This window comes from Aythya fuligula, chromosome 28, assembly GCF_009819795.1.
Source record: "Aythya fuligula isolate bAytFul2 chromosome 28, bAytFul2.pri, whole genome shotgun sequence".
Taxonomy (NCBI): domain Eukaryota; kingdom Metazoa; phylum Chordata; class Aves; order Anseriformes; family Anatidae; genus Aythya; species Aythya fuligula.
The window spans coordinates 2,949,032-2,965,314 of record NC_045586.1 but is presented as its reverse complement, the minus strand read 5'-3'; the positions used below and the strand labels follow the sequence as shown (position 1 = coordinate 2,965,314).

Here is a 16,283-nt window from a genome sequence, read left to right as displayed (position 1 = left end):
GAGGAAGAGGTGGCTGCATGAGGTCTGGAGCTAACCCAATGTCCTGAGGCCCTTTGCTGGCTTTTGCCTGGCCATCACCAGACTCGGCGGGCGCATCACATCAATGGTTACTGCATCATCCTTTATGCTTTGATTTTTCACAGGTAGGATTTTTTTTTCTTGCTTTAACTGCTTGGTTTTGTCTTGTTTCTTTGCTTTGTTTTTTTTTTTTTTAAGAGTCTGGCAAAAAAAAAACATCCCCAGGAAGATGCTGAGACTCAGCATACTTTTACCATTGAGGCCCAAGACCTCTTCCCCGGAGAGGGTGAAGCTCGGGCCCAGGCTGGGCGCCACGGTGGGCGAGGAGCTGTTCTGGGAGCGGGCGGCCCGCTGCCATCACATGATGCCGTTGGTGAGGTACTGGAAGCCATCGTAGAGCTTGGTGGTGATGGAGCGCATGCTGCCATCCACCATCTGCTCGACGAGCAGCTGCAGCTGCTCCTCCGTCATGTTCATATGGAAACGCTCCTTCAGGTTGCGGATGGTGCTGGAGCCGTGGAAGCAGGGGAGCTGTGAACCTGCAAGGCAGGAGGAGCAGGGTTGGCAAGGGGGAACTGGGCTCCAGAAGGGCTCCGCGGCCTCCAGCGGGGCTCCTTCCCTTGTCGCTGGCTCCGAGGCAGGTTTGTGGCACAGGCGTTGCCTCACCGCTCTCGGCCGGTGGCCAGGGTTTGCTGTGTCCCGTTGATGCAGAGCACTGGGATATTTACAGCTTGTTCCTGCACCGCAGCAATGGCATCCCCCTTCCCTTAGGTGTGTGTCAGGCTCCCCGAGGCACACTGATGCTCGGCCCTTAACACGGGCACATTTCTGCCCCCTTCCTGCTCCTCAGTGCAGCCCAGGTATCCTCACACCTTGTGCAGTTCCAGCAAGGTCTGGGAGCTCTCAGTGGAGCCCGCAGGCCCCAGCAGGGCTGCCCAGAGCCTCCTGAGATATGAGACCTCCCCCAACCTCTCCCAACCCTGCCAACTCTCCTCCAAGCACCAGGGGTCACCAAGATTTTTTGGGGCGATGCTCTGTGCAGCCCGCACCCAAAGCAGTCTGGCTCACATGTGCCCCCCCCCGGACCCGGCTCCAGGGCCCCCAGATCGCCGTACCTTGCTGCATTATCTCCACAATCTGCACGACTTTATCCATGTGCTTCCGGGCAGCGATGAGACCCTGCAGCATCAGCATCTTGTAGTAGTTGAACATGTCCCCGTCTGGCCCACCCATCACCTGGAAGGCAGAGGCAGGGTGGGTGGAGGGCAGTGGACGGAGAACTGCCAGGAAAACGGCATGCCTCGAGCCGAGGGACTGCCAGCAGGAGGGGCACAAGCAGATCTGTAGGGACTTTAACTTCTATGAGTGAACCCACGCTGCAAAGAGAGCACCTTGAGCTGTTATCTTGGGATGATTAAAACTTGGAGCTGGGTCCCAAGAACAACTCAGCTGAGGCTGAAGAATTGGCCAAGAACCCACTGGTATCAACCCAGCCCTTTGTCCCCGCTGCCAAGGTTTCACTGCACCTCCCCAACAGTGCGAGCACCCTTCGCCACCACGTTCCCGCTCACTCACATCCACAAATTCAGTGGTGAGTTTGAAGGCAGACGTCTCAAAGCCAAGATTCCTGGGGGAACTGGAAAGGATGAACCCAAAATCGATGTGGATGATGTGTCCATCTGCATCCAGCAAGATGTTGCCATTGTGCCTGAGCAGGAGAGGGGAAAGCCTCCATTAAACCCCAAGTGTGCGCATGGCCCCCGCCTGCCTCCTCCCAGGATTTTCCTGCCGCACGCAGGGACAACAGGAAGAATCCCAGCAGAACACACAGCTCTGTCAGCGATACTGCGACCAGTCCTGTGCTGGGGTGTGGACACTCACCTGTCCTTGACCTGCAGCAGGTAACACACCAGGCAGTAACCAGCACAGCTCTGCACAAAATTCCTCTGGGCCGTCAGGAAGGATTCGGTGTTGTAATTGCCGTGTTCCTGCAGGAAATAATCCAGCAGCGACAGCAAGGATTGCTTCTTGATTTGGTGGATGGAAACAGCATTCACAACCGGCTCAATCATGCCGCTGTCGGCGGAGATGACGAGGATTTTGTATGGCTTGATCCAGAGGGGAACACGCTCCTGCTCCCAGATGGACTGCAGAGAGAGCAAGGAAAGCTCAGTGCCCAGGGCGTGAGGGAGGCCCCGTGCAGCCACGGCCCCCGCCAGCCCCTGTCCCATCTCACCTGCAGCTGCTTGAGGACCTGGAAGGCGAGCAGCTCCTGCCGCAGGTCGTCCCCGCACTTGACGATGACGGAAAGGAGGCGCCAGGAGGGGAGGTGGCCGTACGGGGACCCTTCCCTGATCCTCCTGTGGAGAAGGACCAAGAGTGAGGAAAGGGAGAGAGGCAGCCCACAGGTTTCCCATCGGGGATCTGGGGGCAAGGAAAACCTCTGGAAAAGTAGCAGCTCGCTTGGGACTGCAGCAGAATGAGCTCCATGGCCCAGGACTGCAACAACTGCACACTGAGCCTTGACCAAACTAGGGGGCAAACTTTGCCTGCACCACAAGACATCTTGGAGGAGTGCAGAAGGGAATGTACTCTCCTTGAATCCCACAGCCCTCCGTCAGAACAACACCGATAACCCCTCCCAGATCTGTAGAGCACAATGCTCTCCCTCTTGCTCAAGGAGAAATGTGGGGGTTGGATGCACAGCTCTGAGGCCAGGAACAGAAATGAGTTTGTTTTGGGATGGGACAAATTGCTATGCCATAGAAGAAGCCTATAAATGCCTGGTAAAGCCCCTCAAAGCCTAGTGCAAGAACAGCAAATCTGTCATGGATTTTCTCCCTCCTCCAGCACAGCCACTGCTCCCTGTTCTCCGCCTCCCCATTCACCGTGTCCTGAGCCAAGGGCCTCACACTGAGTTATTTACAGGGCAAATCTCAGAGCCACATTCTGGTGTTTGCAGGACACACAACATCCTTGCAACACCGCGAGCAGCCCGGTGCATGCAGCCCCCTGGCCCTACCTGACTTTCTCCTGCCAGGGCTCCTTCAGGGCGACCGCAGACGGGTCCTCGGGGTCCCTCTTGAAGGCCGTGGGGGTGTGTGCCAGCTGCTCCGAGAGTCGTCGCCTGCAGGACAGAGCCAGTAAGCAGCGAAACCCCCGTGCTCGGGGTGCACGGTTCGATGGGAAGTACCATCCCCACGGGCACCCAGAGCCTGATTCAAAGCACCTCCCAAAGCTCACGAGTTCAACCTGGCTTGGAGCAAAATGCAAACCAGGGCCACGTCCTCCCCCTCGCCAGTGGGAAAGGAGCCGGGACACGAGCACAGCCGCAGGGGTTGAATGAGGGGAGCAAAGAGTGCGATCCATTTGGGAAGAGCTACAGCTGGGGTCTCAGTGAGGTACAGCAGGAGTCTCCCAGCAGCTCTTCAAGCAAGCATGGGAGGATTATTCCAGCCCAAAGCCTCTACTTAGGGCTCTCACACCCTGCCACCACTGCCTAGCACAGACCCTCCTCAAGCCGTGCAGATGAATTTTCTCCGGGAGTCTACCAGGCAGACTCTGCACCCCTCCTTTTTCCCACTTGAACTAAGACCAGCCTCCTAACCACCCCCCAGTAAAACAAACGGGTGCTCTCAGCACGCCAGCCTCACCTGATATCTCCAGCAGCTATGAACACGGGCTCCCTGCTCTCCTGGCTGGTGATGCTGTCCACGGAGAACTGGGAAATGTTGTCACAGCTGTTGGTGTGAATCTCTGGCAGCTGGGAGGGGAAAAACGCGAGAGGTGCAATGAAGCAGCAGCATTTCTACACATCTGCCACCACAAGGGGCTGCCCCTTCCCGGCAGGAGCTGGCCTTGATCGCCGCCATCAAGGGCCTGCGGTGCTGGATCCCAGCAGCAGGATGGAAAGGGCACCGTGCCGCGAGACAAATCCTGCCCGGCACGCCCGGCCTCACCTCTACTTGCAGCTCCACGATATCGTCCACGGACCAAGCCTCGTCGTCGTTGTCATAGTTGGGGACGGTGGTGAAGCTGCTGGTCCGCTGCTCGTGCGTGATGCCGCACTCGGGGAGGTTCTCGGCTGAGCGCGTGCTCCGGATGCGGTTCTCGGGGATCCGGGCAGGCACATTCGCTGTGTCGAAATTGTCACATTCAAGTACTTCCACGTAGATTAAGTAAGGAGCCTGGGGAAAGCGAAACCCACTGTTACTGGGGCGTGGGCTCTGAAGGGGCCAGGAGGCTGAAGGATGCAGCACAGCGCGCTCTGGCCGTGCGGGGTGCACGCAAAACAAAAGGGGTGTGCTGGGGACAACAGCCCGCCAGGAACTCTTCTCCCGCGTTGACCGTGCTCACCTTGTCCTTGGAGTTGAGCACGACTGCCTGCGTGTGGGGCACCCGCACTACGTGATGGTCGAAGCCGGCCGTCGGGAGCCAGGCACGCGCTGGCAGCTTGTGGTTCAGCAGCGACAGCTCCGAGATGAGCCGCTGGGTCTTCTGCTCTTTGGTCGGCAAGGTGGCCAGGCGCTTCCCGATGGCTATCAGGGACTTGATGAATTCTCTCTCGGGAGCAAGTCTGACAGGCTGAAAAGTTGTAGGGGAGGAGGGCAGGGGGGAGAGTGTTATAAAGGTCAGTAGGACACTAGATTTTTTTTTTTTATCAGGCTCTGCAATCTAAAAGCACCGGGATGAACTCTGGAGAGCAACGAAGGCTCTTCCTGTCCCACCCTGCCTGCTCTCGGATGATGCTCCCGTGGCCAGAGGGACGGGCTCAGCATCTGGCTGCGGGGCAGGGCAGGATCCAAGCGCTTCCCCTCCCGCCAGGGGCCCGGAGATCCCACCCTGGCCCCAGGAGCTGCTCAGGGTCCCCAGCGCTGCCCCGCGGCTCTGGCGAGCCCGCAGCCAGCAGAGGGAGCGCACCGCAGCCGCGGCCCGACTCTGCGCTGGCTTCTGTCTGTCCTCACCCCAAGGCCTCCATCGGTTCTCAATCCAACCATTTTGCAAAGCCCAAACTGCAGCTTTTGCAGCCCCTCTGGTCCTCGAGCCACCCCGTGCCCTGCAGGTGAAGGCCGGCTCTCTGCTCCGCTTTTCACAGCTGAGCTTTCAAATCAGAACAATGAATGATTGTGGCTGATTTCGCCATTAAAGATGCAGAATTAAACTTGCAAAGTGTTCACTGCACAAATCATGCTGGAAATGCACATGCAAAAAGCCATGGAGCATGAGAAAAGGAAGCAAAGAAAAACGTCGGAGAGCCGTGAAAGGTTACGCAGCAAAATAAAGAAATGGTAGAAGAGGGGGAGGAGGATCACTCCAGTCGTTCCCTTTTGGGAAGGGGCAGGTGCCAATTGGTTTGGCTGTAGTCCACATCAAAAATCCTTCCAGACTCAGGGCTGAGCGCTGCCCCTTCCTCCAAAGTGCTCTGCTCTCCCTCCTGCCTTGCTCGCACGTGCAGCAGAGGTGCCCTCGCCTGGCGGCCCAACGCATCCTTGGCCTCTGGGGCCGTTTTTCTCGGATGCACTTCACGCGGTTTCTGCACAGAGCAGAGCAGTGTTCTGTGGGTGCTCAGCTCCTTCCAGCACCGCTCCTTCCTCGCCCACCGCAGGCTGCTCCGGGGAGGAACTGCTGCACTCCGGGCACGGAGGTTTCCGAGCGTGACCTGTACTTGACCGGCGGCCCCTGAACGCAGCCAGGTTTCCAACGCATTGCTCATCTCAGCAGAGTAACTCAATGAGAGTCGCTGTGGCAGGAGGTTGGGATCGTGCCCAGTGGGACAGGCAGCAATTCAAGGTGCCCGCATGGAGCAGCAGCGCAAGAGCGAAGTCCGTCCTGGTCCAGGGCAGTATCGATCTCTGTATCAGCAGCAGTGATCAATCTGCTTCCACAGCACGCAGAGCGAATCCCCGCTGCTCCGGGATCCCCAGGCACTCGTGAAGCGCGCGGTTCTGCCATGTGCTCCCCGTCGTGCTGCGGGAGGGGAGCAGTCCTGGCCCTGGGTGCACCTCGTCCGCGTCCAGCCCACGTTCTGCACCTCCACGGTCGTGTCCAGGCCTTGGCTCCTTCAGCCAGAAAGACTTGGCCAGCAAACGGCCTCCCCAGCCCACCCAGCCCCAAACTCGTCCCACCAAACTCTGCTCCAGCCTTTTGTGCTCCAGGGGCTGAGCACAGAAAGCTCTGTGCCGTTTCGCATCCTGCTGCGGAGAGTTGGCGGTGGTGGGAAATGGCAACAGCTGAACCCAGGGCAGCCCTGACCTGCAGCAGGCACGCACCTTGGCTTCCCCAAAGAGCTGAAGCCAGGCTGTGGCTGCATCGGAGTGGTAACAACAATGCGCTCTTACAGCCGAGCGAACAGGGAGAAGGGAGATGGTTTTCCCTAATCTGCCTACCCAAAGGACCGGGCTGTCACTCCGAGCCAATGTAAATATTGATTTTCTTCCATTTACTTTTACTTCAGCAGAACATTTTGCTGGCAGAGTTTTGTTTTTTGTTTTTGTTTTTAAAAAAATAAACCCCTTCTCTTCAGTTAGGTAGGGCTCTTGTTGATGTTTTGCTACGACACAGGCCACGAGAGGCGCCGCAGGAGGAAGAGCCACGGGGCGCTGCTCCTGCACGGGGCCAGACCTCCTCCTGCGACCAGCAGCGACGGCTCAGGCGGAGGCAACGTCCAGCACCGGGCGACGGCTTCGTGGCACTGCCAGAAGCATCAGGACGCAGGGACGGGGCTGTCCCACAGCTACTGGAGCTCCAGGGTGGCTCTGCCCACAGCAGCTTCGAGCATCTCAGGAAGCTGGGGGTTCATCGGCTGCTGCCTGGCCACAGCTGCCAAAATGTCTTCTGCGGTTCCACTGCTCTCACCCCTGTGGCCCCAGCGCCACGTGGCGGGGACCAGCCCCCGAGCCACACGGGCTGTGCCTGGCTCCCACCCTGCCCTTCACCTCTCCTCCACCCGAAGCAGCTCCCTCGCCATCTCCCTGCCTTCACCTGACGCTCAGGTGCCTGCAGCAGGTTTATACATTCGCTATAAACGCTTGCAAAGAACCCTGAGTGCTGCAGTCATGGTCTGCCGTGCTCAAGCACCTGATAAATGACCAGGGTTTGCAAAGCCTGGAAGGGAAGAGCTCCCAGACAAGGGAGAGGGGACTCTCCCTGTCCTTTGCAGCCCGAACAGCGGAGTCGGAGGAGATGGAAAAACATAACGGGGGAGCCTACGGCAGAGGGGAGTTTGGGACAGAGCCTCGGGTCCGTCCATGGCTGCAGATTTTCTGCTTGCATTTGCTCGCAGCGTGCCCCTTGCAGCGCTCGTGCTTCTTTCTGGAGGCACTGGAGGACTTGGGAGGAAGGGGAGCCCGGCACACATTCTGCAGCTGGAGCTCACCACGCAAAGCCTTTCGGGGGGATGCGGGCACACGAGGCACTGTGCCTTGCTGCCTCGGGCTGTGCTTTTGATCATGGACTACATGTTCGAGGTGTGGAAGCCCACTAGAAATCCCAAACGGAGAACACACGCACTGGGAGGAGAGTGACACAAATGAGAAAGATGCCGGTGATTCAAAACCAAAAAGAGGTTCGATTCAAAAGAGCGGTCTGCTAGGGAAACACGGGGGTTTGATTGAAAGACCGGAGTGCAACGAGAAAGAAGGGAAAAATGATTGGTGGAAGAAGCAAATTAAATCCCATCTGGCAGAGAACTTTTAAGTAAAATTCAAGGAAACAGCATTTCCTCTTTCATCTGCTAACGACATGATGCAAAGGTCAGCGAATGCTCAGGCAGAACTGGGCAGCATCAGCTCAGCTGCTCCCCTGCCTCCACGGCTCGTTTCCAGCACGAGGGTTTTTCTCTCTCCCTCGCGGCCTTTTTTAAGCGATGAGCAACCGGGTCAAACTCCCAAGCCCCTGGAGGCTTTCTGGTTTGTTTTAGCCACACCGGTCCAAGGAAATTTGCCCAAAGCTCCGTTTCAGCCGGCGTTTCCCTGCCGAGCAGGGAAAGTTCCCATGCGAGCGGCGCCCCGGCGAGCGCTGCTGCCCGCGCACGGGGCAGAGCCGGAGCGCATGCACGGGTGCTGGCAGAGAGAAGGCTTGCTTTTCCCCAAACCAGGCTCAAGCAGTGCAAAAAAAAAATCGTACGTTACGGGACGGCTTGGTGTCAGCGCTGCTCGTGGTGCACGGCCAGGCGCCGGGGTTTAGTATTTTCATGAGACAGAGGAAATGCTGCTGTAACACGGAAGCCAGGCAGCCCAGGCGCAGGAACAAAACGGGCCACTTACGGAACAGAATGATTTATCAAGGCTTTCCGTACTCGAGGAGAGCTCCTGGGAAATGGATGGAAGGGATTTTGGTGGCAGGTTTTGGGTGGCGGTGGTGGTTTTTTTTTTTTTCAAAGGAGAGAGAGGAAGGAGGGAGAGGGGGGGAGAAAAAGCAAGAGTTTAGCTCCAGGTTCATAACCATCCCCTTTCACTTTGTTCCTCCCCATGGCAGCATCGCTACCTCGACTCCTGGCTAGGGAGAGGCTCCTCCGAGCCCCAGCCATGAGCCCAGCAGGCGACGGATGCTCCCGGAGCAGCGCGACCTCCAGCAGCGCCCCGCGGCCCTGGGACCCCACAGGCAGCGGGGCTGTCGGTATGCACTTCTGCTACATGTCCAGAAACCACATTTTTTCCCCATTTTCCTCCTTTATTTTGCTACCTGGAGCGGGCTTGCAGCTCTTCTGAGCTGGCTCAGAAGCATTGCTCAGTGGAGGCCAAAGGCCAAACCTGTGAGCTCTGCAGTGCCCTGCTGCAAACCCGTAAATCCTTTATTTTCTTACAAAAAGAAATAGTAACGGTGCTTCACCCCCTTGAGACCGACGTGTAATTGGTTTGTAAAGTTCCCTTCCCCAAAAGAAACAAACAGGTCTGTTTTTAGCAGGTTAATTACCGGGATATGCTAATTCCATCAGGCTTAATCTTACCATAAGCAATAATAGCATTTAAATTAATAGCTTCCTCATGACCACATAAAACAACCCCTAACAGTGCTGAGACTGGGCAAAGCTGACCGAGGGAAAAAACAAAAAATAAATAAAGGGTTTGCTTGCAAACCGAGTGAAAACCATGGAGGCTGCAAGCCTCCACGCGGGAGCTGCGCAGCTCAGCGCCCAAGCCCCCGGCACAACCTCAGCAGCTCTGGATGTGCTTGGAGCCGGCTCCTCCTCACCTGCTTGTGCTTCCAGCAACATCATCTCATGGGCACGGCAGCCTCGCTTCCCCTGACTCCAACGCACATAAACCTGGGGCAGAGGCTGGCCTAACCCCGCTCCCTTCCCCTGCAGAACAAGGCTGCAGGAAAGCCCACGGCAGCCCCAAGGGCTCAGCCACCGGAGGCTTTCCAACTCCCGGAGGCTTTCCAACCAAGGGAAGAAGCTTTGGGGCCTCCATTTCGTGTCTGGTGGTGCCTCCAAAGAGGTCAGGCAGTTTTACAGCAGCCAGTCCAAAAACCACAAGCCCACCACTGCCCACACGGGGCACAAACCACCACGGAGCAGCCCTTTTGGCAAAAGGGACGAAACTCAGCACGTCCCTGGCTTCTCCTCCCTGCAGTGCTCGGTGGACGCTTCAAGAAGTTGCTGGTGGCAGCGAGCAGGGTGGCACGAGCCTTGTTCCTGCAGGCAGGGCTGCAAGGTGGAGGCACGCCACGCTGCCTGCAGCACGCCGCCTCTCCCCGCACGCCCGACACACGGAGGAGCCGAGTGCCAGCAAGCTTCCAGGTTTGTCACCTAGGAAACAAGAAGCCTTGAACATTTCATATTTTGGGCTGGCCCACCCAAATTCGATGTGTGGAGCGTTATTTCCAGTCGGTCGTGGCCCTCAGGAGCTCTCACACCCGTTTGTGATCCCTGCTCATCTCCTGGAGGCTTTGCACTGGGGCTTTGAGGCGCGAAGGCCGAGGTCTTGGTGCTTCCAAGACTTCAGGACTCTGAGCACAAGTTTCTACCCCGTACACACACAGCAGCAGACCAACAAAAATAACTTCAGCACTCCTTGTAAAGCATCCGAAGTGAGCTCAGCACTCCATGCCCTGCAGGGATGCTTTCACTTCCCCAAATCCCCCCCAGAAGGGCTTACACTGCTCCTAAAACCCAACAACAAACCTTTTGGTTCCTGCGGATGGCAGTGTTTTGTGTCTTAAAAACAAACAAACAAAAAGAAACAAAGCAAGGCAGCTCTTGAGAGCCACACCTTGCGTTTTGGGGAAAGGCAGGGCTGTCAGCTGCGAGACCCCCAAACCAGGATGCCCAGGGCTGCCCCACAGCCAAGGGGAGGCGGCAGGAAGCCCCCCAAACCCCAAGGGACAGGAGAGAGGCCGAGCCTCCGAGCCCTGACCAGGCTGTGGGACCGGGACACACCTGGCAGCGCTGCCTCGGAGTGTGTGGCCACCCCAGCAGCCATCCTGCAGCCCGTTGGTGTGGCTGCAGGGCAGCGGGGGAGAAACGAGCCCTACCAGAACAGGCACTTTCACCGGCATCGTGAGGGTGCAGCTCCTGAGGTGAAAGGCCAAACTCCTCCACACCCTGCCTGCCGGAGCCAGAGCCAGGAGTTAAGAGGCCAAAGACTTGGGTAGATTGTGATGGGAGGAGCAAAGGGAAAGCTTTCAACCTCTAAAAACTAAAAAAAAAAAAAAAAAAAAAAAAAAAAGTAGCTTTCCAATTCAGAAGTTGCTTGCAAGCACACAGGCTGATATGTGAAGCTGTGCAGAAATGCAGACGTAAACAGCTTTGCATACGAGCCCTGACTGCTCAAGATCCTGCTGATGATGTGGCTGCTAAAAAAAAAAAAAAAGAAAAAGAAAAAGGAAAGCAGCAAAGCAGCACTCCCCCCAGCCCGCGGGCAGCGCTCACAGCGTGGGGAAGCTCTGCTCGCGGCACGGCACTGCAGGAGCTGCCGTCACAGCGCTCCCTCCCTCTGCCAACCCAGATTCTTACCCGATTATTCAATTAGCAGCTTTCTAATTACAGGTTTTTTTCGCTTGACTAGTGGAACCGGCTGAGCCGAGCGTTTCTGTTCGCACGGCCTGCCCTGCCTCCAGGCACCGGAGCATCCTCGGGTCCGTCCAGGCGTCGCATCCAGGCGCAGGACCTCAGAACCCGGGCGCATCCACAACCCCAGGACCCTCCCAGGACCCCCCCAGGACCCAGCACCATGGCACCAACTCCTCCAGCCGCAGCCAGGGGCTGAGCTACAACGTGCCGGGGGAGATGAGGGGCCGAGGCTCAGTGCCTGCATGGGGCTGGTGGTGCTGAGCTGGCCAGGCAGGAGAACTCGGGGCAGGCTGTGGAGGGAAGTGGCTCGCACCCAGCTCTGGCTCTAACTCGGAGGGGAGCCGCGGGGTTTCGGCCCTGAAAGGCATTTTCCAAAAGCGACAGCACCAGGAGAAACGCTGAGAGGTGGTGGATGCGGAGCGCGGTGCTGTGGGGTCCCTGCCCGGTGATGCGAGCCCAGGCTCACGGAGACCTCGCTGGCGGAGCGAGCCCCGGCCCTCGTGTGCCTGCTGCTGGGTGAGAACGGGGCTGGCGTGTGGGTGAGCGCCGCTGCTGCTGCTGCTCAGCACCTACCTGCAGAGGAACTGGTGCAAACGTATTTGCATGCTGCAGAGGAAGCCTGATCTGTCTGCACAACAAATCCCCCCACGCCAGCACTGGGAGAACTCTGCACCTTGCAGGGCTTGCTGCAAAGGTGTCTGGAAGAGGCTTCATTAAAAAACAAAACAAAAACAAAACAAAGCAAACAGCAACAACAACAAAAAACCACCACCAACGGAACAAAACCAGCCAGGCTCAGGCTGTGCACTCTGGGGTCCCTTTGAGGCACCCCCAGCCACTCTTGGTGCCAGGAGTTGATTTTTCCTCCTCCCAGTGGGATCTCGACCCCTGTCTCAATGTCTCGGGCACTGACGGCAGGGACACGGCAGCACCCAGAGGCAGAAGAACCCCCAGACGAGCAGAGATGAGCTTTTACTCCTGCAAAAACTCAAGTTTAAGAGGGGCTGGGGAACGAGCTCAGGGCTGGTCCTAGCGTGACCCCATCCATGCATCCGATGGACTCTTGGACCGAGGGAAAACCACTTGTAGCTCAGAGCAGCCCAGAACGCAGGGCACTGCGGGTCTCCTGCACGGGCAGTAACTCCGAGCACTTAAACACCAGCCCCAGGAAGCCGGGTTGGGACATTCAGAGGCCAGGAAAGCTCTCACGGCGCCTCGAGTAAACCCATCACTGCGCAACGTTTAAACAGCTTGCGTGGCCTCTGGATCAAAATACGTTTCAAACATTGCCAAGAGAAACTATTCTCGGCACTCCTTTCATCTATAATTTATGTAAAGCTTCGGTTTCCATTATTCGAGCAGCTGCAGCCAGCGTGAGCATGAGACCTCCGCACGTCCTGCCTTCCAGCAGCCAGTTGTTTCCAACCGTGCAGGTCCCCGTCCCCGTCCCCTAACGCCACGTGCCCTGCGGCCGCCTGGGTTTTGGCCCAGGAGCAGCAGCGGTGCGTGGAGCAGGGCAGGGTGGTTTTAGCTTGCAGTCGGCCAAAGCATTTCCAGCCTGGCTGACCGACGCTTTGCAGCTCTGCAACCTCCTTCACAGCCGTTTCCCAACGTGCCATCCCTAAATTTTGTGCAGACAGGAAAGCACGCGGCCCCTTCACCGATTTACAGGACAGAGCGGAGCAGAGGGAATCTTGGGTGAGGCAGAAGAGCCAAGAAATCTTCCCCCGTTACGAAAACCGTCACGAGATCCCCGTGTCTAGACGGAGCAGCGGGGAAGTCAGCTGGCAAGGTCTCAGCACGAGGCGGGGATGACCCTGGGAAGCAGGCGCCTGGAGCGGGGTCTGGGTGGCCGGGAAAGGCACCGGGAGCCTGCTCCGAGCCGGCTGAACCGTCCCGGCCGGGCAGGGCCAGGGGAGAGGCGCTGCTGTGCTCCGAGCACCGGCTCAGCTCCCCGTCCTCCTCTCCCAGCCCATGCCCAGGTCTCAGCCTGGCACCTCCCACCCCCTTGGGTCGATGCTCGTGCTGAGCCCTGCAAAAACACAGCGGCAAAAACAAAGAATCCTGACTGTTCTTCCAGCTTGATTCCCTCCAGCCCCACATCCCCAGGGTGCTGCTCACCCTCCTGCTCCAAAACTCCCTGTCAGCAGATGCACAAAGCGAATAACCCGCATTCTCTTTGGGGGAAGCTCTGCTCAAGCAAGGGTTTGCGCTAAGTGCCTTGGTACGGAGGCTCCCGCACGCGCCAGTACTGCAGCTCAGCATCAAAGCCGAAGCAAAGTTGCGTGGATAACTTCATGACACCGAACAGCGAGCGCTGCAAGGCCCACGGGAGCGGTTCAGGTTTGGAGGGCTGCTGCCCTGGGCAGCAGCAGCAGCTCCCAGCCCTCCGCTGCCCAGCACCCTTCCTGCAAACAGGCCTGATCCAAACAGGTTGGGACAGGGAGGAAATCAGATTTCCAGCAGGGATCGGATGGCTTTAGATTGCAAAACAGACACCAGCTTCAGTTGCCCAAGTGGGGTGGGAATTCAGCGGCGTAGGAAGCAGCTCAGCCCTGCTAACCCAGCTCTTTGCTTTATCTGCATCTCACATCCCCCCTTCCCCTCGCACCACGAGAATTCCCCCTTCAGAGCCTCAGCTTCCTCGAGCGAAACCAGAGGAGCGGCACTCCCACGCTCACAAAGTGCCTCCAAGCCTCCAGATGAAAGCAACGTCTCCTCGAACCCGGCTTTCTATGGAAATGAAATTTCAGAGAAACTCTGCCTGCGCCTCCCTCCCCGGTGATCCCCGCAGGGAGCGCTCAGCGCGGCAGGGACAAGCTGCAGGGCCGGGGAGGGGAACGGCTCAGGATGGGGGGGCTGTGGGGAGCCTCTGAGCCCCCAGCCCCGACGCCAGCCTGTGCCAACACACACTGCACACTAGAGCCGGGCCGACAGCTCTCCTCCGTGTGAATTTTAAGGCCAGCTCACTAAAAGACAGCGGCATCAAAGCCTCCTTCGCAGCTACCCGGACAGCAATCCTGCAGCAGAGGAGCCACGAGATGAGAACCAACCCCCGAGCGTGTCCCTGCGGGCACCCCCTCTCAGGCCGCGTTTCGGAGAGCCCCACCATTACCTCTTCCTCGCTCTCGACTTTGGGATTGCTGGCTGTGCGCTTCAGATTGCTGCTCAGGCTGATGGTAACCGTGGCATCCGACTTGGACCTCTGGTGAGTCCTTTTGGAAGGAGACAGCCCCATGTCGGGCGCTGGGCTCAGGGACGGCAGCTCCCTCTTCTTGTGAGCTGGCTTCAACTCGTCCGAGAGGATGAGTTTCCGCAGCTTGGTCCCACGGGAGTGCCGCTGGGTGGAGATGTGCATGTCCGAGGAGTAGGCGCCCAGCAGCAGGGCGCACTGCAGGGAGAAGTTGATGCTCTGCCGGCAGCGGTGCACGATGTAGGGCTTGATCGCATCCCCCACATCCTCGTCCATGTGAATGTACATATTGAGCAGCTGTGGCAGGTAGAAGTCCACGTCCTCGTTCCTAAAGCAGAACAACCTATTCCCAATGTAAGCCTGCACACCAGGTTCCTTTGAATTGTACAAGTATGAAATGGCCATGGAGATATCAAAGAGTTTGGACTCAAAGAGCCGGAGGAGCCACGACTGCTTGGCAGAGTTATTCTTCTGCCGCTTGCGGGCAGTTTTCACTGTGTTGGCCGTGGTCTCATCCTCCTCCTGGATCTTAGAGGCTGTGCTGGGCAGATCGTCCAAGCACCTGATTTCACAGCCCTCCACGACGTCTCCGTTGGGCAAATCCACAGCAGTCCGCGGGGCGCGCTCCGCCTCGCTGCCATCAGCTGCTTTTGTCAAGCTGTCCGAGGAAACGCCGTGCATCAGCTTCACTTTCTCCAGGACCTCCTCGCAGGCCTTCTTTGCCACCTCGGGGTCGATGACCGCCAGCTCCCCGACACCCTCGGTGATGACGCTGAGGGACGTCCCGCCGTTCCCCTGCGGCGCGGAGCCGGGCGCCGGGTCTCCGACGGAGTCTCCCATAGCAGTGGTGGGTCTGCACGCTTCAGAGCTGAAAAAAACAAGACAAAAAGGAGTCAGGGACGCAGGCTGCGTGGGATAGAGCTTCTAGGCTGAAGGTGGGAAAGCAGCAATCCAGTCTGGGACGCACATTTGGGGCAAATCTTTCCAAAAAGGCTTTGTCTAGGCAGGATGGACCCAGGTGGCCAACCCAAAACGGGAACACCGAGGTGGCTGCTGGGGTTCTAATGGCCTTACTGGTACCCCTGCCACCCAGGCCTGAAAGAGCTGCAAAACATCTATCAGCCACTACAACAAATTCCCCTGTTACCATGACAATAAAAAAAACTGAGCAAGCCAAAAAGAGAGGGGAAAAAAAACATAACCACATAACCAGGTTGCTTTCTGTATGCCAGGAAAGGAACGCCGCGATGCTGTGTGGCCACCTCGGGGATTAGAGGGTCCCCGGCCAGGTTTATCCCGCATGAAGGCTTTACCCTGCATGAAGCTTTTAGACCTTCACCTCCCCTCTGGGACCGATGCCGACAGCACCGACGGGGTGCTCTGAGGGTGAAATTCCCCGACCGTCCTGGCCAGCGTGCGCAGCTCCGGAGCAAGATCCAAGGTTTCGTCATGGCCCTGTTTTCAAAGTCCAGGCACTAATGCCCAGATTACGCATCCTTGCCAATGATTAGCGCTTAATTGCATTTTAAAAATAAGATAAATGCAGGACTGAACACGCTTCCTGGTTTCCCATCTCGATAAGAAGAGCAGCCGCGCACCTCTATGGATAGCCAGCAAGAATAAAGAAGGCCAGTGCCAAGTGAAATCGCCCTCTAAAAATAAAATAAGGCACCCCATTCACTCCAACATCATTACTGCGGCTCTGACTGCTTCCCTTTATTGCTCACACGATCCAACAAGACAGCTCGTGATCAGCAGCAGGGCACAATGCCTTTTACAAATGTTAAGCGCTGCAAGCAGATTGCCAATTCCCTCCTGCTTTTCATGTCCAGCACGGTGGAAAAAACGACGGTCTTTGGAAAAGTTCACCGAACAATTTTCTGCCTCTGCTCACCCCGCAGCCCCCAGCCCCGATTTTGCCACAGAAACCGTGCCAGCAGGTTCTCACACCAAGGTTCTTCCCTGCTCATTGAATGCCCTTGTTTTATCTGCTTATTTGTGCAGGAGATTACAGGTTCAGCCCCGGCCTGCAGCACAAACCCTCGAGGACGAGTGCTC

The 16,283-nt window shown here is 57.6% G+C and overlaps 1 protein-coding gene across 1 annotated transcript; it reads right to left on the bottom strand.

The window, feature by feature from the left end:
- Positions 1-214: 214 nt before the first annotated feature.
- Positions 215-15,065, bottom strand: PI4KB (phosphatidylinositol 4-kinase beta). The gene is made up of 11 exons (XM_032204618.1): positions 14,148-15,065; positions 8,283-8,327; positions 4,375-4,602; positions 3,978-4,205; positions 3,672-3,781; positions 3,041-3,145; positions 2,255-2,378; positions 1,900-2,165; positions 1,594-1,726; positions 1,134-1,254; positions 215-557 (listed from the first exon to the last, which is right to left on the bottom strand). The coding sequence occupies exons 1-11, from the start codon at positions 15,063-15,065 to the stop codon at positions 376-378; spliced, it is 2,460 nt and encodes an 819-aa protein (XP_032060509.1). The 3' UTR covers positions 215-375.
- Between the last annotated feature and the right edge of the window lie 1,218 nt (positions 15,066-16,283).

Excerpts from the sequence above, each read along its gene's own strand:
- PI4KB (XM_032204618.1), bottom strand. The coding sequence starts at position 15,065 with ATGGGAGACTCCGTCGGAGACCCGGCGCCCGGCTCCGCGCCGCAGGGG. Across the intron at positions 4,603-8,282 it reads TTGATAAATCATTCTGTTCC|CCTGTCAGACTTGCTCCCGA; the intron begins GTAAGTGGCCCG and ends ACAACTTTTCAG. Across the intron at positions 558-1,133 it reads TGTGGAGATAATGCAGCAAG|GTTCACAGCTCCCCTGCTTC; the intron begins GTACGGCGATCT and ends CCTGCCTTGCAG.